Source organism: Spea bombifrons, chromosome 11 (genome assembly GCF_027358695.1).
Source record: "Spea bombifrons isolate aSpeBom1 chromosome 11, aSpeBom1.2.pri, whole genome shotgun sequence".
Taxonomy (NCBI): Eukaryota; Metazoa; Chordata; class Amphibia; order Anura; family Pelobatidae; genus Spea; species Spea bombifrons.
The window spans coordinates 25351746-25379329 of NC_071097.1; the positions used below are offsets into that span (position 1 = coordinate 25351746).

At 35.7% G+C, this 27584-nt stretch overlaps 2 protein-coding genes across 12 annotated transcripts in view; both read right to left on the reverse strand.

The window, feature by feature from the left end:
* Window positions 1–2698: 2698 nt before the first annotated feature.
* DPYSL4 (dihydropyrimidinase like 4) lies at window positions 2699–16380 on the reverse strand. 3 transcript variants are annotated; one of them, XM_053450912.1, is made up of 15 exons: window positions 16036–16380; window positions 12307–12395; window positions 12003–12187; window positions 11627–11791; window positions 11002–11063; window positions 10831–10911; window positions 10406–10474; window positions 10182–10302; window positions 8921–9077; window positions 8163–8304; window positions 7684–7854; window positions 7396–7575; window positions 5023–5185; window positions 4205–4240; window positions 2699–3301 (listed from the first exon to the last, which is right to left on the reverse strand). In XM_053450912.1, the coding sequence occupies exons 1-14, from the start codon at window positions 16378–16380 to the stop codon at window positions 4215–4217; spliced, it is 1956 nt and encodes a 651-aa protein (XP_053306887.1). In that variant the 3' UTR covers window positions 2699–3301; window positions 4205–4214. The 3 variants fall into 3 exon arrangements, with proteins under 3 accessions (XP_053306887.1, XP_053306886.1, XP_053306888.1); XM_053450911.1 differs by lacking the exon at window positions 4205–4240; XM_053450913.1 differs by lacking the exons at window positions 4205–4240; window positions 16036–16380 and adding an exon at window positions 14667–14893.
* Window positions 16381–22482: 6102 nt separating this feature from the next.
* The window catches only part of JAKMIP3 (Janus kinase and microtubule interacting protein 3), a 50712-nt gene continuing 45610 nt past the window's right edge, over window positions 22483–27584 (reverse strand). For 5 of the 9 annotated variants that reach the window (XM_053450910.1, XM_053450900.1, XM_053450899.1 and 2 more), the window contains one exon: window positions 22483–22937. The gene's annotated coding sequence lies outside the window, so the exon portion shown is untranslated. The remainder of the gene's footprint in view (window positions 22938–27584) is intronic. The other 4 variants (XM_053450908.1, XM_053450909.1, XM_053450907.1 and 1 more) reach the window with 1 other exon arrangement.

Consider the following 27584-nt stretch of genomic DNA (forward strand, 5'->3'; position numbering starts at 1 on the left):
AGAATTGAAACTAAATCTGCAAAAATACAATTCAAGTTGTGTTGGGATCAATATTATTTTAGTTAATAAGATATTTATTTTATTGAATATGAAAGCTGAAAAAAATGCAGAAAACTCTTTCTTTGCATACATTTAATCTGTAATAAGTAACTGTATTTTTACATGAATGTGATTTTTATTGCATGTTAATCGAATATCCTGTACCCTGCAGAAGTTTATCTGTGGCAAATATTAAAGTTTGTTGGGGGACATCTGCATTTATGAAGTACTACAAATAAACATGTATATAAATTAGGTAACTCCTATTTTAAACAATAAAGAATATTCCTAACAAAGCTGTGTAAAGTTTGCCAATTATTTGCGAAGTAAGAATAAAAGAAATAACACCACGTGAACCAAAATGCATGGACCTAGAAAAACAGCAAAACTGGAATCTCACCTTGGTAGGAAAGCATAGGGTTTGGGTGTTTGGGATTTTGAACCATGATCGAGGTAAGTGAGAAAATTCTTTGGATCATCTTATTTGGGAATATTGCAAATATTGTAGGTACAATTTGCAATTAAGTGATAGTGTGAACTTTATATTTTATTTGTGAATTATTGAATAATTGAAAACTCATATGCACGTGAAACATGGACCAGTCCATGAAAACATGGCCAGTGTTATTATCTCTTATATGTTATTTTCTTAAAGAAGAAACATAATTCATGTATATATAAAAACTATTTGTCGCTATTTAAATGTGATATTAAATGTGATATTTTGTACAAAGTAAAGCAGTATTGACTTCTACACTTTTTTTGATGTTATATGTGAATAAACGTAACAAGCAACCAGTCTGTTACTCCTTTTCTCGGGAGCTCTACTGGTTTATTAAAACAGAAATTATTTCCCCTTTGGCAGATTTTCTGTCCTCGCTGACTACGCTTTTTTCTCAGAGGTATTTTTTTTTCATCCAATGAACTTATATGTTAAAGGCCATGAACATGAATCTGCCATGGTAATAAAATAACACAGTACAGTAATAAAAATAAGATTTCTAGCCGTATCAGCCTATATCTGAAAATAACCTTTCACTCACACGTGGCTCTACGTTATAAATGAAATATTCTACTAGAAAGGTATTGATAACAAAAAATCCTGATAACACTTTTCAACAATCTTTATTGATAACAAAACATGTAACAATAGTGAAACATGCATAGATTAACAGTATTTTAAACAATATTGATAACTATATGTATATGTTTGTAGTGCTTAGCAGGAAGTGCCTATCCAGTTGAATGAGCTTGTAAGATAATACATTTTCCACTCATGATAAAAAAAAAATTAACAATATTAAAATAATAATAATTATAATAATAAAGATTTTTTTATTTCTCCTTACCACTATATCTGGGAACTTTCCGGATTCGACCCTGACTCTCTGTTTTTTCTTTTATCCGGTCTCATGGTGAAGGAGAGAATTCTCACAGTCTGGAACTGACTCTTTTCTTATTGTACTGTGTTCATATCGAAGACTCCCAATTGGTGCTTTTGCTACCAGTATGTCATGGTTGATATCCCTGCTTGAATGCAGGTGACTCAAATAAGTGTATGTATAAATACAAGTCAAGGTTTCCATGAGAACTGGAATTACAGCAATTTAGTTAACACATTTGGTGAGCCACTACATAGAATCTTCACAATGGGCTATTAAAGTGTTAATATTTCAATAGTTTTAGGGTCGGCTCATTTAGAAAGTTCCCAGTTATGCTCATCACAAAAATAGTAATGATTTCCGATGAACATTAAATGTTATGGTCAGCTCTACAGCGTTGATTTGTGATGTCCTAGATCAAAACAGGAAGTGGGATGACATGAACCATTACTGACCACTTTGACCCCAAAACTCATGCTCCTTAACAGATTTGACAATACTTAAATCTCCCATTCAACAGGATTAGAATTGATGTAACAGGTTTATAGAGAAATTCTAAACTTCAAGTACTCAATATAGACCTGTACTGGAATAATATGACTACCACAGCAAACGAGTAGTATAAAGAATCTTTGTAATTAAGAGTTAAAGGTTTAACAATATTATGGTCAGGGGCACTTTGATTAGATGGTTCCCATTAACGACAATGAAGGTATTGGAGTTAGATGTCGAAATTATTAAACCACATTTTTGTAATTTTTTGTTCTTGAAAATTTTAAAACACACGTTCCAAAACACAATTAAAAAAACATAGGTTAGGAAATAATTTTTCGGTAAAAAAATACTGAAGCACCAATAAATTTCCTCCAAAGCATTTCATTCATAGCTGCTGTAGACATGGAGGAAGGAAACCTGAATTTGTAATATGATTTTTTAACATAAGTTTAGAATGCTAAATAATGCTGAATAATGGAAATCTTCACTAACTCAGCTACTTGCTATATTATACCTGCTTTTTTTTGCAATATATATATATATTTTATTGCCTTGCTAAGGTCTCAAAGATAGATGAGAGCTTATGCATTGCCACATGTCATTAGCAAAGTATTTTAGACAATAATCAGTAGTTATTCATTGTTTTAATTATGTTTCTATGTTAAACAGAAGAGGGTATTTTTTCCTTTTAAGCGGTATATTTTTTTATTATTATACGGCTGTGATAATCACCCCAACACCCAGCATATTTATCACGTAAAATAACAGTTGAATATCATACATTTCTTTTTTTGTATTTATTTGTTTTTTACTTGTCCGGGTTATAAGCATGCTTGATGATTAAACTTTGTGTGAGGCTAGGTAGAGAATGATATAGATATCTTCATGCTATCACGTTTTACCATTTTTCCTTTAGCATAACTTTGGCCCAAATCACCATCTTTATTTTAACATATAATCTATAACACCAATGCATTAAAGCAAGGAAACTATCAGGAATAAAAACGACGGTATGACACATCCAGGTTGGCAACAGGTTTGCAAAACAATATAATTCAAGGCTTCATCAGTCATTTATGTTATACTTCAGACAAAATAATTGTGCATCTGTTATATGTATTCAATTCCTTGTGGCTAAATCAACCCCTTCTAGCCTTAGTACACAAGCAAGACTGGTTTAGGAAAAACTGGGAACATTGCTTCAATAATTATTTTCCATAATCATCATGCCAGCTCCTGTAAAATCCTCTGCATTAGTAGCTTTTTTTGAATCCATATGTTCCTCTGGTGTTATTATGACAGGGAAGTAATATTAGAACGGCCACCAGGGGGTGCTACTATTTTTTGAGTAGTGCGTCTTGGAATATGGTCATCCTTTTGGGATCCTGCAAAAAAAAAGCAAAAAATGAAAAATGAAGTGAGGTATATAACAGAAAATCCGGCAACTGCATATTTGTATCATTCTTTAAAAAAAAAAACACCCACAGGCATTAACGATAAATAATATCTTAAAACACAGAGTATGAGCACACATTAAAATGCGGTCTTCTCAAATGCTTTCTTTTTATTTAAGAACCCTACTATAGTAACATGAACGCCAAAATAAAGCTACATGAAACAGCCATCATGCATATGTATCACCAGCTTTGGTCTGGTAGGTTACGAGCTCATGGGTGATTCTGGTGGAGGTCCAAAACACATCTGGCATACAGACTATCCCAATAGGGGAGAAGCCTTTTTAATAGCGCATAATAGGCCTTAATGCCACTATTAAACCTCAATCAACTGCACAGAAAATTCATGTGCATAACATTATCCAATATAAGAATATATTTTAGGTGGAAATGTTTATTGAGATTGCTCTATTTCTAGTATTTGAAGGGAAATCAAGTGGCAGCCAGTCAGGAAGAGGAGGTCAGGTGCTTGTTGGTTGTGTTCTATCCACAAAAGAAACATAATAATCGAATAAAAAATCTTAAGGGTAATTTAAGAATGTGAACAGAACACAACATTTTTTAAGCTATAAAAATATGTTTTAAAATGACCATTTAAGGTTCTACATGATGACACATGAGGATGTGAATTCATTTTATAATGGCAGGTGCCATTCATGACAGATGTTACATGCATGCACTCAAGCAATCATATTTAATAACTCTAGTTTCTTCCTAAACGTCATGTAATAAATGAGCAATGCTTGAGCTGTGCGTGGCGCAGGAATGAGATGATCTGTAATTTATTTCTGATGCGTTCTTTCAAAGGTGCGCCAGGAATGGATTTCAACCTACCTTTGAGACACTAGATACAATGCATTCTTCCCTTTCCTAATGAAAGGAAAAAAAGAGTATGGCCATCACAATATATGGTTTTCATGTTAAGGGTGGTAAAAGATGGCAAGGCTAATAGTGTTTCACAATGGGTCCCACATGATGGACCCCTTAAATATTTTCTACAATGGATTGCTTTACAATTGCATGTGATGTACAAATAATAGAATAAGAGGGGGCCACAAAGTCATAACCTGTTTGTGAAGCACCATAACTGCTTCTACAGGTAATTAATAACTGGGCTAGGCCATTTCTTACACAGTACTGAGATAAAATACACATTTAGTATTTATACTATCTGTAACTCGTTTATAGTCATTGATATTAGTATAAAAAGTGATTCTGCTGCAAAAGTTTGTAATGAGCGTTTATAACCGTAGCAAGAAGCTAATTGGTTGGAACGTTCTGATGGCTGCTATAGAGAAAACTAATTTTTAAACCTTGTCTATGCAATTCATGGTAAGCATGCTAAGGTCTCCATGTCTGAAAACTTCCCAACTATTGCAAATTCATTAACGTCTTTAAGAAAGAGGTATGATCACATTCTCTCATTTCAAACATGTCAAAGAGCAGATGCATTGGTCCATGTCTTGGGTTCTTTGAAGAACATTTGTGGTCAAGGTTCTAGTATTAACAAGTCATTATAAAACAATACGCCTCAGGTGGCTCAAATGTTTCTGGATAACCAAATAACCAGAATACATACAAACAAAGAAATTGTTCTGGTTACATACTATACTTGATCACAATAGTTGATTATACAGCCTCTAAAATCTTACCAGACAAACTAAATCCAGACTGATGCAGGTTCCGAACTGGCGCCAGTACTTTTCCAGGAGCTGTCCTAGAGGTAGGTGTGGGTGCTGAAGACTTGGCAGTCACCGTGATGTCATGGACAGGTCCGTCATACAGCCCCCTCGGAACCCCCCGTATCTCCGCCAGCTAGGTAACAGAAATATATAAGATATAGTCAGACATTCTTGCAAATGGCTTATTCTGTATTTCTAAATGTAAATGCACAGTATATCCATACTCATGGTTTCTTTTGAAGCAGTAAATTATGTATATCCTGCAAACAAAAGCTAATGTGATTAATAATGTACGTTGCTAGATTTTTGGATTTAGGGCCTGACTACAGAACTGCGGTCCCTTAGGAATAGCTAAATATTACTGCATGATTACTGCATGATAAGTCTGACCTAATTCTGCCATCCTACAATGCAAAGGGATTTAGCATAAGCCTTGGACCAGGGACAGGGCATAAGGGGGATCAGTCTCTGCCAAATTTCCTCAAAGAGAACCAGAAACCATTAGTAGCATTAGGTGCACATGGGACTATGTATGAAAACTGATTCTGGTTTTAAAAAGTGGGCCTATCACCATAGCAACCAATGAAAGATCCCTGCTGAGAGAGGAGAGAGAGAGAAGAGAGAGAGAGAAAGAGAGAGGGAGAGAGGAGAGAGAGATTGTATCAGCCAGCTTTGTGAAATAGATTCCTCATCCTAATTATATTTGTATCCCATTGATGACTGTTTTACAATGCTTAGCCAATTCTGATTCTGCTAGTGGGTAGAGATTTGATGGAACTGGGAGTTTTAGTGGGTTTCGTGTTAGGAAGAAAATAAAAACACTTATAAAGAAAAAAATACATATTTATGGTTTCTCCTGTATATTTGGTTTCTCCAATATATTTGTACTGGCCCAGGAATTACCATTTTATTGAACCCCTTTTTCCTGTTCTATTCCTGTCCAGCTGTAAACACCTCCTCTGTTTTTTACAATACGTCGATAACTGAAAATACCATCCAAAAAATAGTCTAGCCCATGAGAGGCTTTTTACAATCTGGTCTCTGATACATCACCTGTCACAAAGGTTTGCAAAGGTGTATGTTTCCAAACTAAACATCGGTATAGAGTTTTAAGGAGAAGCTGCAGTTCAGGCAATGTATACTCATCAAACATATGGAATCAAAAGGTACAAACTATGTGAAAGTGGCACCTACGTTTTCTGTATTTATGATTCCTCAGATGCCCAGATGTAGGACAATCACATGGGAAATAATTCCCCCATTGCAAGAGTACAATTAATTAAAAAAAAACATATTCCTCTTTGATTAACTGGTGGCTCAGTTACAAAATGAAGCTCTGACAGTAGCTGGTGCACCCAGGCAAACGCAGAGGCAAAGACGAACCATAGTACTATGATTTAGTGACTTTACTGGTTTAGTCCTGACCATCAGGGACAGTGGCCCTTGGACGCAATTGCCTCTGCCTAGGTAAGGCATTACAAGTCTTTACATTAATTTATTTTCAGAACACAAATCAACTCATGGGGCAGGCTTTAACCAAGATGACAAAACTAAATGGACCCTACAGATAACCCAGGAAAATACACATTTAGTGCAGTAAACCTCTGAAGCCATGTTACAAATGGCACTTTTGTCATTGGCCTATTATGCACTATTAAAAAGGCTTCTACCCTAAAATAAAAAGCTCCAATAAATATTTCTGGTTGTGAGGATAACAGTAATGCATTGTGATTATCTTGGTCCCGCAGTGCTGCGGGGCTGTTGTACCTATCACATTTAATCTGTCAAGTGTGGAAAGGTTTTTAGAGCCGGCGTACCTCCGTGATTATGTGTAACATAGTGTAGGAGAGCGTGTGTCTATTGCGATGTCTGGGTAAAGATGTAGCATGCAGTTTATTTTTAAAATAGAACTGGAACGAAAGAGAAGGAAAGGAAGAGAGAAAGAGAAGAAGCAATCCTGGAGTACGGGGAAACAGTAATACATCGGTTTACATTTTGGATATCCTTCATTATATCTGTAGTGATTGAATGCATATTGGATTTGAAATAATACTATAAATATATTCTGGTGCTTTCTAACAATAATAATAATAATAATAATAATAACACAGATTTTTGATGTGCCTGATATAAGCATTACCCAAATATTATAAACTCTATGTGGTAGGAACTTTCCACCCTAATGTTTTCATGTATTACACTTAGCACCTAACCTAAACGGTAATGTCAGTATATTTACTGTTGGGGTTGTACTAAAGTCCTACATGCTTATTGAGTTGCATATCTTCAGTATTTTATATAAAACTGGAATATATGACGTTGGTTCACAACAACTGTCCTTACCCTATTTCTGGCTTTGATCCTTTTGTATACGAAGTCCGGGAACGGTTTCCTAGGAATGAAGCGGCCGAATCCTTGAGTGACATGGAGGTTCCCACCTTCCAGCACTATTCTCCCCTGGCTAATAACAACCTCAGGTGCTCCGTGACATTCCATGCCTTCAAAGATGTTAAACTCCACACTCTAAAAGTGATAAATTATATCAAATAATAAGCATCAAGTGGCCATCAGAACAGCCAAAAGCATAGACCTACTGTATATATCATTGGGACACTTGGGGAATAATTTTACCAGATTATGAGTCTTTGCAGAAATGATTTTTACAGTTTTCGGATTCCAGATAACCAGATCAGCATCTGAACCTGTTGCAATTCTTCCTTTTCTGGGATACAAATTAAAAATCTTTGCTGTGTTTGTACTTGTCACAGCCACAAATTCATTTTCATCCATTCGGCCAGAAGTCTGAAAAAAGGAAAGAAAAAAAATAATGAGTTAAGTTTAAGAAGAATGAATAACTGATAGCAGAAGATAGGAAACTGCGGTTATTACGAATGTGAATTATAAAATAACATCCTTTGTAGTAGTTTCATGAGATAATGTAAAAAGTGTAAAAAGCAAAAGTCTGATGGTGACAGATAGATGGATTAGAAAACCATCCAAAGAAATAAAGGCAAACAAAGCTTATAATATAAAAACTGTGAAACACAAACGTAGATATGGAGGTTTTCATGAAAGGGACAATTAACGGACTAGAGACAAATGGTCCTTACCACACACTTTTCCCAAATAATTGCCATTCTTTCTTCCACTCCGTTTGTTCCTTCTGGTATTAAGGTGAAGTTGTCCTTTCCAACAGCCTTCTGTGCTGTGGTGAAGGTGCAGTGAGCGCTACCTGTTACCTGGAGATCACCACTGCATGGAATGATAAAACAACACGGGGGATCAGTTTACAAAAGACAGAACGTTCATGAAGTTAAGGAATGTTCCAAATCCTTCGAATAATACGTTTTATTTGCCACTCCATAACCAGAATTAATAAAACTATTTGGAAAAGGTAACTATAATCAAAATAAAATGGCCGATCCATTGACCAGCTTTGATGGGAGTTAATTGCTCTACCGTATTATTGCCCATTAATCAGCCCAAAAACTTTTGCTGTTAAAAGTCCTACTTTGGATAACTGAACATCATAGGAACATCGTATGACACACTTGTTTTTTTTAGTCCCATAATCATGCAAGTTTTTCTTACAGACCACCCATAATATGATAATTAGGACATTTTTTTTTCTTTATCCCATTTTATTTCATTATGTTTACAGTGTCAGTTTATATGTATTTTCCTCATTATTAAAAGAAAAGCAGAATTTCAATACAGGAGTTGGCATTCACCAAAGTTGGTAATTACCAGTTTGACAACTATGTTGTGTAATCTGTAGAGATAAATAATTTGAAGATTTGCATTTGTCAAGAAAATATTAAGTTAATATATCCTGAACATAGCAAGCAACAAAAGGACCAAAATATACCAGGATAGCAATGAGTTGAGGTAGTCCGTAGTTGCTGGGTCAGAGCTAATAGGTGGGGAGGTGACAAAAGCTGCAGCCTTTGCCCAGTTCTTGCTCCAGTAGTGAGTACCATCAGTACCAAGACCGGCTGTAATCGCCTCTCCATACACAACAGCGCCTGCCAAAGGAAGAAACGTAATCATCTGCACCACGGTACGAAAAACCACAAGCTTCCATCAGGCAGGCATTCATACAGACATCACTAGGACTTTATTTACAGGAGAAGGTACTATTTTCATTTATTACTAGTGAAATAAATATTTACAGACATTTTATAAGAGTAGCTGTATTTGAAATTCTGAGCAACCTTGACATGTCCCTAGTGCCTTTAATGAGACAATACGAAGAGTCAAGGAAGTCATGATGAAATCATATACTGTACATGGAAACATATAACCTGATGACAGATAAGAATTTAACTCTTCTAATCTACCTACCATAAGAACTCAAACAGTACTTGTCCTTGTACTTGTCCTTTCAACATTATGTCTACTAAGGACTTTGAGGGTTAGTAGACATTATGTCTACTAACCCTCTCTGTGATGGAATACTTTTTTTATATTATATCCAATTAGGACACTGTCTTGTACTTTGTTGAACTTTGTTATGTACTGAAAAATTAATTAATTGCCAACAACTGACCATCAAGAAACACAGTCAGACCTTCCTATGTCATATGTAAAGCAAGAAGTATTGAATAATCAACTTATTCTTACTGACAGTGCCAAGTCTTCAAACTCATTTCCACCCTTTAGTTAGTTGTGTTTAAGATATATTAATGCATACCTGAAGTATATCGATAAACACAGGTTTAACTTGAGGGCACGCTCAATTAATTAACCATCATTACTATCCTTGTCAAGGATGGACAAGTGACATCACACACAAACACACACTCACACATCTGATGTTATAACAACATGTTCTTCAGCCAAGAACAGCCATTCTGGAAGGAAGAACCGACATACTTTAATAATTGCCATAAAGAAAATAATAAATGTTGATGTTTTTTTTACTTTCAATGAACTATTTGTTTTAAACAATTAGTAATTTAGATTTAAATCTAAGTTCACGCAATAATTAATTGCTCAGCAGTCTTAGTATACATTTAACAGCTAAAATTAGATTTTCTGCTGGGCTGATTGTGGAAAAAACAAAACCGTCTAAATTTGATGGAATACGTTTCATGATTTAAGACGAGCTAGCATCAGTTTTTTGGTACCTTTTCTCTTCGCTTGGGCAATCACGTCTGCTGCTCCTTTGCTCATGACTTTGGTGATGTATAAGGGGCAGTTGGCTTGCTTCGCGATTGTTATTGCACGGTATGCTGCCTCTGCTTCTACCTGGAATAACAGAAAATATATCAGCGGAAGCATTCATCAGCATTCTGGCAGAACCATTGAACAGAGAGGCTGGAACCATTGAAATACACAATTACTTCATTACCTCCTCTGGGTGACTGAGGACATGACCTTCAGGTCCTGTAATACCAAGTTCCAGCAGACGCCTTTGTTCCTATATACAATAAACAATATGATTAAAATATGTTTCTTTACACTAAAAAAATATACCCCTGATTACACAGATCACTCATTGTGGAAGCGACATTACAAATCGGATTGAGAAAAGAAACATTATCATTACGGCCCCATTTATTATTGAGATATTAATACAAAATTGCAACATATGTTCATTAAATTGTGTTTTTTTAATATAATTATTTAATTGTAAACAATTAATACTTTAAAGCTTCTGACTTTTAGGTATTAACCTCTTAAATATGATCAACTTTATTTCAACTTGTTTATTCTGGATCTCTACTCTAAATCAGTCTTTAAATGTGATGAAGATGAGAATGACGTTCTCTTTACCTCTTGAATGATGTCTCCATTTTCAGCATGGACTTGCATGACCGCACCAAGTTCACGGATAATGCTGAATATTTCATACATCTGTGGGCAAACCGAAAATGTAATATCCCTCCAAAGAGAATAATATGAATACACAATTTTACTAACACAATAAATAATAAGGTAAGTTACCTCGGCATCGCTGCACTGGTATTTATCTTTGTATGCCATGAACACAAGGAAGGAATTCACACCTTAGAGGGGAAAAAAATCATGAACTAGATCACTACAATAATCCAAATTAATTAAACTGTTAACAAAGAAAAAATATAACAAATACTACGTTATCACATAATAGATAATGGGTGAATGCTCTGGCAATAGAGTTGGATGCAGGATTTCTACGCACATTGACTTGTTATAAAGCATTATATGGCAATGCGGTTTATTAGAAAGTATCCTTTGCATTGTTATTGAGTCTATACTGTTTTCTTATTTAATTATCATGTTGCTCCTTGCTTTCAGGATGACATCGCAGGGTACTTAGTCTTCTGTGCACATTAGTCAGTTAGGAAGGCTGCTCTCTATTACTCAGCCATTAACATCATTACAAACATAGAATTTGATGGCAGATAAGAACCACTCAGCTCATCTGCCCATTTGTTTCTTTAAACTCGTCTTTCATAATAGCCATATGGCAATCCCATGTATGTTTAAAACCCTGTTAACCTCTACCACTTCTGCTGGGAGGCTCTTTCACCGGTTAAGCATTAAAAACTACATTACTAGACTAAAGATATGGCTACTCCATACTCACCTTTATCCTTCACTAATGCCTCTAGTTCTTCTTTAAGGCTTTCATGCCAATGAGTGATATCAACATGCAGGGAGTAATCACAGCACACCTTCCCATCAGCCCATTCTCTCCACTGGTCATACGCTGCAACCAGGCTCATTCCAGCATCTGGGAAGACATGGTCAACTGGAAGAGAAACAGTCAACGGTTAGAGTGCCCTTACTCTGTAATATGTTTTGTGGGTACACAGATTTCATTCAAAGGGTCCAGGTCAAAAGAAAAATGACAACTTAGGTTTTATAGATTTCTGTTTCTACTTTTAGAACCCCTATACTATGATACTAAAAACAGTACGTTCTCCATTAATTGTATGAGATCTGTTAAGAAATGTACATACTTATCATTGTGGTGCCACCTGCAAGGGCAGCTTTGGTCCCTTGAAAGAAGTCGTCTGCACTGGTCATTCCCATTACAGGCATCTGCAGCCTTGTGTGAACATCAATTCCTCCAGGTATAACAAGCAACCCATGGGCATCGATTGTTTTAACCCCGCCAGGGACAATCAGGTTCTCTCCAATTTGTCTACGGAAGAAACAAGGCATGGAGCTCATACACGCTGCTACATAATGTTGGGTTGGATTTGCCAACGACAACAGAAGAAATCCATGACAATTATTGTTTTAAGGCTATGTTTCACTTACTTTATTAATCCATCTTCGATGTATATGTCCGCATGAAATGACTGGTCATCATTCACTATTTTGCCACCTTTTATCAACAGTCTGTCACTCTGTATAAAACAGATTATATTGTGTGTGATTAAACTCATTTTAAAACGGGGGGTCACTAAACAAAACAGGATCACACAATTTGACATCATAAAACAATAAGCTTATAGATTATTTTTTCGATTTTATTATCCTTTAAAATGGCCTAGGTGACACCCAAACCCCCAAAAATGCACTCAAAAGACGAATCATAAGGATTGAAAATGGGAAAATATGTCAATTTACTTTATTTATATTATTTCAGGATTTACATCTAATTATTAAAGATATTGACTACTTGGGTAACCGGTTACTATGTATCTATCAAATCTGTGTATAAATTATGAATGAAAGGACTATTTTTCATCTGTTCCATATTTTGTAATCTAGTAATCTCCCATGATGGAGGTATTGACAAAAGATATTTTACTCCCATTATTTTTACTATTTTAACTAAATCGGGTATATTTAGTTATTAACAAAGCTGATTCACCCCAAAAATTGGATAATTTCATTGATGGAGAAAGAAAAGCCAAGTGTAGGTCATGACAACACTAGAGCCAATAAAGTATTAGCCAATACAAAGATGTTTTTTTGTCATTTCAGTTTTTTAACCTTATATAAATTGCTATATTTTTGTATAAATTGCATTACGTTTCCATAATTAGCAGTGAGCAGTATGAAACAACGCTAAACCAAATCTTTGCTTCTGTTTCAATGGCCTATATTACTTGATCTTAATATCAGTTGATACGCCCAACTTAAAACACATTACTGTACCCTGCCGGATGTAACCATGAATCACTTGTTTTGCCTCATCGTTAACTCTTAAAGGATACAGATATATTGGAAGACATTCCCAGATGTAATTAGATCCCATCATTAGTGATAGGTCATTAGAAGTTACTATGTAGACATGAATTTGATATAACATAAGATACCAATTGCATGGCATTGAAAGGGTTAACCACAAATCCAGTGACCAACCCCCCACTTTCAAAGAACAAGCCTTAGGCCACATATTTCAAGATTCCAAATTCGCTTGTGTTTTCTTTTGATCCATATGTCTTCAGATCAAAGGCAAAAGAATCCGACAGCAGATAAGACCCATTCGGCACATCTAGTCTGCACATTTTCCCTGATCAGATCTTAATCAGTCTTTGGTCTTGTCTTACATTCAGAATACCTCAACCACTTCTGCCGAAAAGCTGTTCCACGTATTTACCCCCCTGAAGTATATCCATCATATCTTAATTTATATAAAAAAAAAATATTAACCAACCTCAACTGATTTTGAAACTGACCTTACCTAAAATGAGTTTATATTCAATGACATTGTGTTGAAATAGAGGCATTTTTACCCCCTCCTTGAGCCCTCTGGCATTTAGTGATATGCAGTGTGCAGATATCTCATATTGTGTGCCATTTCTTTTCATGTAAATATGAATATTATGTAACAGCCACACAAAAAGAATAGTCCAGCAATGTAGGACACTCAATGAGAATATGTGCAAGGAAGATGAAGAATGCACTTGACCCAGATTCCATATTTCATTGCAGCTAACAGCCCCTTACTGTTAAAAAGAATGTGATGTATTTGGCCAGATCAGTATCAAAATAAACACTTGTTTACAAATAAACAATCAGCTCTAAAATACAGTTTGTCATTGGAACATAGAAGATGAATGATAGGATAGATAGATATGTAGATAGTCAGACAGATAGATAGATAATGGATAGATAGAAAGAGAGAGAGAAAAAGAGAGAGCGAGAGAGAGAGAGATAGATAGATAGTGGGTGGATAGATAGATAAATAGATAGATAGATAGATAGATAAATAGATAGATAGATAGATAGATAGATAGTGGGTGGATAGATAGATAGACAAATAGATAGATAGATACATAGATAGATAGATAGATAGATAGATAGATAGATAGATAGATAGATAGATAGATAGTGGGTGGATAGATAGATAGATAGATAGATAGATAGATAGATAGATAGATAGATAGATAGATAGATAGATAGATCTGTATGAGTCTTATCACCACCCTAGTGTTGTGTTAAGTTTAATCTCTCTGGGCAATCATTAACGAAAATAATAAATGCATGTTTAGCATATAGGGCTCCCCTGTATTCATCTCCCAACGTATACATAAAAGATAGGGCACCCAGGGGTCTGCAGATGAGGAGGAGCCTTGTGTGGCCTTTGGCTGCTCCCCAGTCTAATATCATGGCAGGATTATCTGAGATCTGCAATGGATCGCATCTCCTCCTCCTTCCTCTCTTACCGTGATCCGGGGGATGTTCTTCTTTCCCTGGTAAGACATGTTGGGCGAGTGGATCCCCGGATCCCGGCTGAAGAGGTCCTGGGCAGTGAGTGCTGCTGCTTATTGTGCTTTTGCTCGGATGGTCCCTGGGCTGGGGTGGGAGGTGGGGGATGTGTGTCCTCCCCCTGCCTGGGCTTTTTGTTGTCAGAGGCTCGGTGGCTCCCCCTGCACTGGAAGCTCATCGTACAGCTTCACGCAGCAGACAAACCGGAGGGGTCTCTCCAAAGGCCTGGAGCCAGCCCACCTCCCCCATCACAGGGCAAACAAAAGACAGGCTCCCCCATGGCTGCCCTGACACAGGCATCAGATGGAGGGTGCAGGTGCACTAGTGGATATTATGTATCACTTCGTTATGGGGCTCCTAAAGACAAACCCTTGCGGGCAAATAATGCTGCTGGAGTTACACTGCATATTGGATCGTTTCATTTAACCCCTCCACTGTTCTACAGCAGAGGCTCCGGTAGTGAAGGGGTTAAAGATCTCGCTGGGGTTGTGATGGGAATCCATTGTGTACCCGCAGCGCTGGCTGATCGGAAGGTGGGATCTGCGCAGCATCAGTGAAGCAGCACCCCCTTTCTGTCCTTATAGTATTCAGAAGTGCTGCTGTGATGGTCTTTTGTACATAAAAGTCAGATGAGTCCTTAAGAGTTTGTTTTTAGAGTGTTTTCTCATCACACGCCTCAGTTCGCTCTAAAAAGTTCACAGCGAAGGGTAACATACAATGAAGGGTTATAGAGAAAGTGAATGCAGGTCTATGGGAGAAATAGTGGGGACATCAAATAGTATTCTGGAACCTTTAAGACCACAAACCATCTAGCATATGTGTGTATGAAGAAAGAAAGAAAGAAAGAAAGAAAGAAAGAAAGAAAGAAAGAAAGAAAGAAAGAAAGAAAGAAAGAAAAAGAAGAAAGGAAAAAGGAAAGAAAAAGGGAAGGAAGAAAAAAGAAGGAAGGAAAGAATGAAAGAAAGAAAGAAAGAACGAAAGAAAGAAAAATGAGACCTAATATATAAATATACGATAATACACGAGTACACATCATTATAAATCGTATCTTCATATATTACTCCTTTCCACAAATACACAAAAGAAAAATATTTTGTGTTAACACGATATTATTTAAAAAACTATATATATATATATATATATATATATATATATATATATATATATATATATATACCTTTCTTTCTATCTATCTATCTATCTATCTATCTATCTATCTATCTATCTATCTATCTATCTATAAAGATATATATATATATATATATAATCTGATGTCTGCTCATTTTGACAGCACACATACAGTGACATATAGTAAGACATGGTTACCTCTGTCTGCCCAGGGGTCACATCACCTTTGCCTGGTGAGGTCCTCTGAAGCTCCTTTGCCTCAGCTCCTGCTCCATCCATGCTACTTTGGCTGCTGTCCTCACTCCCAAACTCACTCTGATCTTCAGGTTCTGAACGAATACTGCTCTGCTCCAGTTTCTTGTTGATGCTTTTCTTTCCACCATTCAATGAACTAAAATCAAGAGTTTTATTTTCAAATGCCCCTTCCACGTTACAGAACATCCCTCCATATTTCTGCCTGGGTTTGGGGCTTCCAGAGCCCAGGTTAGAGAAGTAGTGTGGAACATCTTCAGCAGGTTTGCCATTCCTGGAACCCTCTGACATGGTTGCTGGATTCCTAGCTTTGTGGATCACTCTGGAAGATAAATGCAATGTGAAGTGTCTTCTTGGTCTGCCAGCCCCAATTTGAGGAAGGACAGTGTTTACAACGTGTCACATAACACCCCCAGGTTATCCCCCAGCTGGGGCTCTTTCTAGGACTGCATGCACTGTCCAGTGGGAGTGGTGCTGAACTGTTACTGCTGACAATGTAGCAGCCTTAGTTTTATTTAGTTATATAAAATGTGAAAATGTTCTTTTTAACGAATTTCCTGAGCTTTAAGGGAATTATGCATGTTTTGTTTCTTCATATGATTAGATTTTTTTTTAAAATCTAACCATAAATTTATATATATACTTAGTATTTCAGAATTATCAATTTTTAACCCATATGGGACAAATGACCTCCCAGGTACACCATCGGAAAGAAAAACGGTCCCACGTTGCTTCGACTGCGGTGATCGTGGGGCCACCACCAGAGCTGATCTCTGATAGATGAAGGCTTACTTCAAATGAATGAAAATAATGTAAGAATATTTGGTTTTTAAATCAGGGCAAGTTAACAAATATATTTTTGGTATTTTTTCCACATATTTACTAGCTGTGAAATATTTTTATACCTGTAAAATGTTTTTTATCACATTTTTAAAAAAATGTCAGAATGTTTTTTTTTAAAAAAAGAGAGACACAGCAAAAACAAGAAACATGCTCTGGTCCTATAGGGTAGAAAACATTATTCCTTAAGAGGTGAATCAAATAAGGATATATAAAAATATATCCAATATTTGGGACAGCTTCCAAAAGGTAGAATACTGTGCTTTACAACCAGGTTTTAGTAGCTTTATTTATGTCATATATGATCACATTAGGAATGTGATGGAGATGGAGTTAAATATACGTAATAATAACATTTAAAGATTCCAAGTTTAACAGGGCAGTTATCCAAATATACCAGGAGAGGGCTGCGTCATCTGGCCCAGGGGGAAACCCAGCCAGCTGGGCCATTAGCACAGCAGCTTGGAAAATATTTGGGATATAAAGCTTTTTCAAATGAGGTAACATAGAACAGGGATCCCATAAAAGGATCATGAAAAGGACCTAGAAATGTTGTAAATGCTGCATAAAATCTTCATTAATATAAACACTATTGCGTTGAACTACTAATAAAATACACAAAAAAGGCTACTGAAAGTGGCCCATAAGCAGCCCTGGGGGCAATTGTCCCCCTCACCATTACCAGCCCTCCCCTGTAATATACAGTCCTGTAATTTAACATCTAAATTCTATGCTACTTAGTCCAGGTAAACTGGGGATGTGTTTCTGTGGATTTGGAGTTTGTGATAAAGGAAATTGGTAATATTTTGAAATCTTTGCAGTGATTGCTAACTATCAAGAAGAAGAAACTAATATTAATAATATTACCTTTTTAATATGTACATTGATGGAACTGTTAATGTATACATCATCACACTTACCAAAAGTTTCAAGAAAATCTCTTATAGATATGGCCAGCATTTGTGATGTGCAACCGTAGTGACACCGATCGTCCAGTAGGGGGAGTCTCATATTCAACCCTTGTTCTGTTGTGTGATGAAAGCTGATAGAGATACATTTTCATGGTCGTTTTTGCAACAGTTTTCAATAAAGTGCTGAGGGTCTTGATGTTCCTGGTGTCAAGAAGTTACTTCAACATTTACAAACTTGTATATATGTCAACAAGCCATGTTGCATGTCTATATGTTGCGTATCTAGTGTGCTTTATTGTCTTTAATTGGCTGTACCCACCAGTGGCAGGAAGACACTGGTCTCTCCACCTGAAAAACTATAGCAGAAACATCACAGGAAATTGTAACTAAAATGTACTACCTACATTCTACTTATTTTCACCTTTAAACACTTGAATAGAAATCAGATTCATTAATGTTATGCTTTTTTCTTATTGGGTGCAAAGGGTTTTACATCTGATTGACTTTATTCCCCTTGTCAAGTGTTGTGGGATTACACAGACCTTTAAAATAGTGTTGTAATACACAGCACTCTCTAAGGAGGTGTCTTCTATACCAAATGGGAATACCTGACTTAATACTAAGTAAACATATGACCTCACTAGGTGAACCTATTTCCTTCCTTGCTAAATGTTGTCCATATTTGTAGTATCTACGTTTACCTGGTATGCGTTAGACATGTGCAAAGGGGCCAAAAACTATTCAGACATATTTTTTGGTTTGGTTTTGGCTCATACGTTTTTGGGCAACAAATTACACTCCCTGCCTATTCGGTTCGGAATCAAAATCAGGGAGCATTTTTAATGCGGGAACAAAATTCATTGCCCACATTTACTTTCATTCACTCTCTGTCTCTCACACTCTCATTCACTCTCACTTACACTTCTGCTGACCACTTATCTCCTCTCTTCTATATTCAACTGCATCTATGCCGACATATCCTGGTGTGAACTTGCTCTGAAATTCATGGGGGGTCTTGCCTCGTTTTCATGGCTTTGTATGAATCGACAAATTTGCCAAAATTTGGTAAATTTGCAATTCATACGAATCTGAATGCACAAGTCTAGTATACATGCTTATCCATCACCACTAATTTGTATCACTTCTTGATGAGGCTGATATCCTAGTTGCTTCAAGTGGGGAAAAACAAATGTGTGACTTTTACAGCATTGTTTTTGTTATATTTTTCTTTTTTTTTAAATTGATGAGATCTCATTTTGAAATAGACTACCAATAATAAGAAATCTGTGGTGATAAGTATTTTTTATTTTGTATTTCATTTTATTTTTTCTTATCTTTTATGTGCAACACATCATGTTTGAGAAATGCACTATTATCTTTGCTGCACTTTTTAGAGGAGGCGCATGTATATAACTTTTTTGTCACATAATACAGAGCCAACTCATCTTGTCGAAGTTTGAGTTGACGAGTTCTGCTTGTCATGGGGCATTCTATTTTCTGAGTTGGTTTCTTCTGAAGTGCAGCATTCAGTCGTGTTATCGGCTTCAACGGGGACTCAGCTAAGTCACAAAATGAGGTCATTTCCACCAACTATCGTTTGTGAATACAACGAAATACTAATTATTATATTATTTTCCTAAATGCCTTTATTAGATATTCATGGAGTGGTCATTTTAAATGTATCAAATTTGGCCTTTTTGTTCATTGTCTGTTATAATAGGATAAAGACTGAAAATGCAATCTGAGCCAACCACCAAGAACATTGGAAGATCTTGAGGGCTACTAATAACCCATAAGCACCTGTCGACAATAATGTTAAATATACACTTTTTATGATGGACAGAGAAAAATAATTCCAATGAATAAATCTTTTTTTTATTAAAAACTGACAGTAAATTATACATTTTACAAATAAATAGAAAGTCTTTGATACTTATATATATATATATATTAATCACTTTACAAAAATATCTCTAAACTTTGTAACTGATCAACAGAAAATCATTTTTTATGGTCTAAGAATGACTCTTCCAGCACTGAACCAAACATTACATAGTTTTAAGATATGGTATTTTAGACAGCAAGCACATACATAAGAGATTTTCTTTTCATACAATACATATTTGTACATTATTTTTTACAGTAGATATTTTTTTTATATAAAATATACAATAGATACATTGTTTCTTCCATAAGTTCAAACAATTCCCTGAGTCTAAACTAAACCCATTACTGTGATAAAACACACAAGCCGTGTTAAGGTACTGATGGTGACACTGTTGTACGGGCCCTATTTGGTATCACAACAAATCCCCAAGGAAAATGTTATTTGTCCTATTATTACAAATGTTTACAACCTTTGTAAGGCACTCAGGGTTGTACCAAAGGCTACAGATATTACAAGGGTAAAATGTATTACAGTAACAACCACAATTAAGAGCTTTAACAACAGCTGTTCCATACACATCGACATCTTGCTATAAGGTAAAACTCAGGTGGACTTCAAACTTGACAACAACTCACACGGAATTTAGTTTAGACATAACCCTTAACATCTGTGCTCGTGTTTTGTGAAAAGTAGAGGAATATTGCCCCCTCTATACAAATGTTTGTGATTCAGCAGGTGGCCACAGAGCTTCTTAAATCTGATGAAGCCTTTTGTTGGGCTGGATCATACCATTTTTGCTAACTTATATTGTATTAAATTATATTAAATTATATAGAATATAGAATTTGCCTATACATTCAGACTTTATAGAGATATTATTTGTATATTAAAGATATTTTTAAACCAAAACATTGTTGAGCCAATAGGATGAACTTTATCCAACCAATTTTGAATATTTTTTAAGTTCCCATTGTGTTATATATGAGTGAATTGTATATGTAATAGCATACACATCCATGGCTAACTGTACTGGATAAGCAAAGTCAATTTTGAACATGTATCTTATACCTTCCTCATCTCAAACAAGGCTTACAGTTTCAGTCCTCATTGTTCCTCATGTTGAGAAGAATGAAATGTTCTCCCTGTAGCTCTCATAAATTAAGGTATTGCTGCCAAAGTATATTTTAAGTGAGTGCAAATTTATCAGATGGACATCCCTAAATCTCACTTAGGGCACACGAAAACATGTTCCTGGTGTCTTAGCTACGTTTTAATAGGCAAAATCAACCCCAAATGACGTGTATGTAATGGATGTTGCAGGGCAAAGGAGTCTCTTTCTGCACACATTCACCACATTAATACCCAGCATTTTATGTACATATGACATTTTAGGAAAATACTACAATATATGATTACATGTGTCTTAATTTACAGATAGATGCATTAATGAATGCAGATCAAATATATACAGCAGGCAGAATGGCCTAAGAGATATACGTGTTCACTTGCAATCATAGTTACATGACTTCATTTTGGTTCTGTGCAAACAATGGAATCATGCATATTACTAAACTAATAGCAGCAATAATCCAGCTAACAGGAAACCTTTGATTGTTTTTGTAAAGTTAATTTAAGAGATGGCAGAAGATGTGTTAAACGTTAACATTGTACATATTTTGTATGACCAAGATTCAACATGTGTTTAATATAAGCGGGTGGGTGGGGGGCGGCTCACCCAACAGGGGGATTCAAGATCCTTGAAATGCCACTACTCAATGGGCTAAGTAAAAAAGGGAGATTACTGGTCTTCCTGACCAGTCCATTAACAATACGGAGGGCCACCAATAGTTTCCTTCAACCCTGCGCTTCCTTTAGAAATGGGGTACCGGGACATGAGGCGCGGAGGAGGCAGCAGGCGATGCTTCCCTGGTTTAGACCTAAGGCAACGCCGAAGGAAAATACATCACTGCTTGTAAGTAAATTCTGCACATGTCATTCTGCACTGGTCATTTTCAAGGGATCAAATTTGGCCTTTTTGTTCATTGTCTGTTATAATAGGATAAAGACTGAAAATGCAATCTGAGCCAACCACCAAGAACATTGGAAGATCTTGAAGGCTACTAATAACCCATAAGCACCTGTCTACAACATTATTATGATTATTCATCATGTTAAATATACACTTTTTATGATGGACAGAGACAATTTATTCCAATGAATGAATCTTCAATTACAATCTACAAATTGTCATGGGCCAAATCCAGCTGTTGGATGTGTGTACATAGACTTGGTTATTCAATGATTTATAGTTATTTTGAAGCAATTCACAGACACACAAATTTCCAACACAATTATAGCAGAAATGAACAAATATAGTTGGCCGTTTTTTTTGGAAACATGTTTCAGAATAATCTTTTTTTCAAAGGGAACAGTGTGAAAGGGTATTTTGTATAACATATATTTAAATGATCTATTTAACAGAAAATGAATGCATTTAATACATTATAAAATAAAAAGGGCAACACTTTAGTCCACTCCTGGTCAAATCTAGTTTGGTGACACCTATTGATGGCATCATATTATTTTCTAGAACATTAAACCCCTTCTCAAACCTCATGGTAGGCTGAAATCTGAGTAACTACTGATTTAAATGTTACAATGAATGGATTTATAGAGCTGGATGTTTCAAATGACCCCTACACAGAACTGCAGAGAAGAGATCCTCCTTTACAGTAAGTAATCTTGGAGAGATGAAGAATATGGAATCTGCATTTATATAACTGTATGCCGTCCAGTATATGGGTCAGTCTCCAGCAGCAACCTGAAGATTTACACCTTTATTTTTATCAAATATTGGTAAAACACCTTTTTAACATTTTCACCATGTACATTTATGCCCCAAGTCATTTTAATGTAAGGATTGTGCCACGTGTCGATTACACTACTTCTGTCCACGGTTTTAACTGGGGCTATCAATAAATAATATTATGTTATTACAATTATATTGAAAATGCTGGGGAATCTCAAACATTGCACCTTCGTTACTCTTCGGCAGCATTGTATTCAATAAGGTTTTACATAAATCTTGAGTATGTTCAAGATCTACTCTTGTCTTTAAACGTGTGCACGTAACCATTGCTTAATCCAACACATGACAACGTTGTAAAGTAAGCGATCCAAACGTTCCTCCTGGGCACGCGCTATTCTCCCTGAAAAATATGGATAACATTGCAGTTAGCATTACAAGCACTGTCATTTACTACATAGTATAGATCCCTGAAATAATGTTCTAAAATAAAATATAAAATCACATTTGTGTTTACAATACTCGTAAAATATGATCCATTAACATGTACAAAAAAAAATTCATACTTCTAAAAACTTCACTTTGCATTTGCAATGACTACAGAATAATCACACTGAGTTACTCTCAAACAGACCTATGAACCAAGGCAACTGCATTTTAAATCAGGGCAACCCACAGGCTATTGCCCTGTACATTCCATTTGCTCTTATTATCCCCCAAAACCACAGAGGAGCCAACATCTGCAGTTTTCATGGTCCCTCTTCCGGTGGGCATCTATAAGACTAATTCTAAGTTTCAGAACTTTAAAAGGTTATCTTCCATGTTTCCCCACATAACCTGGGTTTAAAGTATTCTCCCTCTGAAGCTTGATACAAAGTTAAAGCTAATTCAAATGGATTGCTTTTAACACCTTAAGCGACAGAGGGAACGTTGATTGTTTTAGGGATAAGGGGAAGGATAAGGCAGATCATTCTCAATAGACACCAAGCAGATGGGACAGCTACCCATTAAATTGTAAACAGTACATTAGCATCATCACCTACCATATGGGCCCTTGGAAAAGAATACTTGCTGTGGGCTTTGCTACCATAACCATCGTTCAATGCACTTACCAAAGTAATAAGATCAGATCTACTATTACAGAATAAGGATCTCAACATTAAAATACAAGCATGTACAATTATAATAATAGTCTTTATGTGTTTTGCTTAGTGTTTTATACTCACCCACATCCAAAAAAATATTATATTGATTATACTTGTTGAGTTGCCACTATGAGATTATGTATAATAAAAGGTATTAATTATAATATAATTATAATAATTATAATTAAGAGCCATGTGCAATCTGATGAGAAAGTCAGTTGTAGTAACTGTAACTGTTTAGAGCTGAAACATATTCTATAAAGTACCCGATGCTGCCCTGTCAAAAAAAATAAATAATTATAATAAAAAAAAAATAAAAAAAAAATATATATATACATATACATACACACCTATATACCTGGGGTCCGTGGTTATATGAACCACTTATATTGTTGTTGCTGTTCTTTGTTAATTTTGTGTAAACGTTGATGTTGAAGAAACACATCATTTCATCTTTCATCACAAACATTTTACCTTAGCTATATTTTATATTGGCTATGAGTTTTAACACAGTATACTGTATTTTACTTTAGGTTTTTAACCACTCCAAATGGAGGTTCTGCAAGTATCAGTATTCTTAGGTAAATTACTCATTTATAATTCTTGATACGTCTTAAATCTATATAGTGATGCATTACAGTAGGCATCAAATATTTATGAATTGTGTACTTTGGGAGCCCCGATGGTGTTAGATTGCAAGACCAATACTGACTTTATAACTATATTATTTTTCTATATTTTTATATGTTGCATTGGTTTTTGAAGGCTACTTGCCAAACTTTTCTCTGCAAAACTATTAATTTCAAACAACAGAGACAACAACAAAAAATCTGCAATCTGCAACACAAGAGTAGGAGGCTGACAGCCGGCAGATGTCCCATTCTTACCCGGGAAGGCGGTAACAGCTGTGAGGACCCTCAACAGAGTGTCCTTTTCACATGTTAATTAGGATTTTAACATATTGACTTTAATGCAACAAACAGACTTATAGTATACTTATAGTATACTTAAATGCATAATTTTATTCCAGTACACGTATCAAGCTTTAAATTGTATGCAAACAGGCTAATGCCATATTATTATTATTTATTTATTTATTTAGCGCCATCACATTTCGCAAAGCTGTACAATGAGTAAATAGGACATAACAAGTAATGAATAACATAACAATACAATAACTTACAGATAGAAAGGGTAAAGACAGTTTACAATGTGGTGGCCCTATATAAATCAATAAATAATAATAAAGCAATGGTAATAAATATTTACTTTAAATACATTTCTTTACCTATATTTAAAGATTATAATTCCAATTTATATAATCTGATCATACTGAAAATCACAAGTATAATGTGCGACACGAGAACACGTTGTTGGTTTGAAAGATCTTTCTAGAAAAAGAGCCAAAAGTCTCATTAGGCAAATTAGGCATGTGCCTAGGGGCAATGTGGGTTTAAGATAGTTTCTGGTTGCTACATGACTCATCTAATGGTTCCATTACACATTTTTGCCATTCTGTGACTTGGAACGGGCTTAAAGAATTAAAAATGTCGTATTCTACAGGTCCAATAGGATGCAACTATAGAATGAATGTGATGATTTGCCCTAGAATTCGGTGAAAAGCACCATCTGGAATGTCCATACAGGCAGAGAGGAATTAAACATGTTATCTAGTTAAAAATGAACACTGGAATACCCGTAATGCAGCTTTAGGCACATGGTATATGACTGGCGGTCATTGTCTAGGAGGTGGAAATGAGATCAGGATGCTCGCATTTACACAGGGATTGTAAGAATGATTGATGGGCTGTGTAGATGTTGATAGCTTGCGTCCTGTAGACTCCATCAATAGGTTTTATAGCTCATTCCAGTGTGGAGTGTAATATTATGCAAACAGAAAAATCATTAAAATGTACACTGTCCCTGGATAAAGAGTGACTGCTAACAGAAGTGAACATGACATTAATTTTTGGGCCCTGGGCAGCTGGCATTAATAAATTAAAGTCAAAGAATAACCCAATTCATGTGCTATTTGAGTTTAAAGTGTTGATATGATGGGGGTTTATGTATAAATAGCTAGTCTGGTGCAAAGGGGTTGAAATGGAGCAATCACCATAGAAACCAAAGAGACGTTCTCGCACGCTGCTCCGTTTTAACACATTTCATCAGAAATGCACTTTATATAACCCTCAATATATCAGAAATAATGGGCAAATTCACCAAAGTTGGTAAATTCCCTCTCATTAAAGAAGTGGTGCTTTTCTGCTGAATTCTGTGCACATTAAGTGTAATCCTGATTTACCTGCAACAAAGAATGGTGTAACATGTCACACAGTGTTTTATCACAGGCACAGGATTTGGCTGCAAGGTTTTCCCAGAGGAATGAAAAGTGACAGCAACATTTGAAAGCTTATATACAGTGACAGATCTAAACTCGTATGAGACAAGTAGACCATAACTAATATATAGCCATCTATTCAACTTTATGTAATAGCAGAGTGGACACTGGCAACATGTATATTATTATTATTATTAGTAATAATAATAATTACTGTATTAAAAACAAGAACAATAGGAATTACATAAACATCAGCCTGATAAAATCAGCAAATATAGAACATTTTCATAGTTTTTATGAAAAATGTAACAAGGACAACATAACAGGTAGGCTAATGTAAGCCTGCACAATTCACAGCAGCAATATATATATATATATATATATATATATATTGTGGCAAGGTAACGCAGTCTGTGTATATCAGTAGCAGGTTGGAGCGCTCATTATTCCCAGCATGAGGGGGTTAATTGCTGGGAGGTCAGCAGGTGGAGCCAATTAACCTGCACTCAGGTGTTTAAAGGGCGGTCGTTAAAGGCATTAGGGGGCTGGAAACAGGGAGAGAGGCAGTCAAGTCAGAGGCCCTCAGACTTTATAAAAAGGTACGGTCCAAAAAACACTGTTTTGTGCTGCTATTACTTTTATGACTGGATTAGCTGGCCGGTCAGTTAGTGAGGTAAGAACCTTGTATAGTTAGTCTCCAAGATGGAGTAGGATTTGTTTTTTGTTTTGGTTTATTTATACTGTAAGTGCAACACTGTGGACCATACAAAGCTGCAATAAACCACATTTTGATTTTATTCTGCTGGTGTTTGGATTTTTTGTTTCGATCGGGCCATCCTGCCACAATATATATATATATATATATATATATATATATATATATATATATATATATATATATATATATATATAAACCAAAGGGAGCGGCTGCACACTCAGAAATATTGTTAATATACACAGGCTTTTATTTGCCCAGGTACTCCAAAACTAGGCAGACACATGTAACCAAAGAAAAATGGGCACTCACGGGTCTTGGTAGCAAAGCGCATTAAACACTAGTTTATTTCAATCAACACGGCCAACGTTTCGGACCACACGAAACGTTGGCCGTGCTGATTGAAATAAACTAGTGTTTAATGCGCTTTGCTACCAAGACCTGTGAGTGCCCATTTTTCTTTGGTTGTGTGTGTATATGTATATGTGTGCGTGTGTGTGTATATGTGTGTATATATATATATATATATATATATACATATATATATATATATAATATATATATACATATTAGCAAAAAAAGCAAGTGAACCCTTTGGAATTTATTTTTAAATTCATCTTAAAATATGATATGAACTTCATCTAAGCTAGAATAATGAACAAACACAGTGCATGCCCCCCAATGAGATTTCTAAGGGAACAACAAGCCTTCTGGCTTGTCTGTTGATGAGTGTTTAATAATGTTTCTACATACTAGTGGAAGGGTTTTCCATCACCTTTACCCACCATAACTTATGTAATGGTTCTTCTTGGTTACCCCAAGCCTGTATTAAATATTAAGAAAGTATCACAA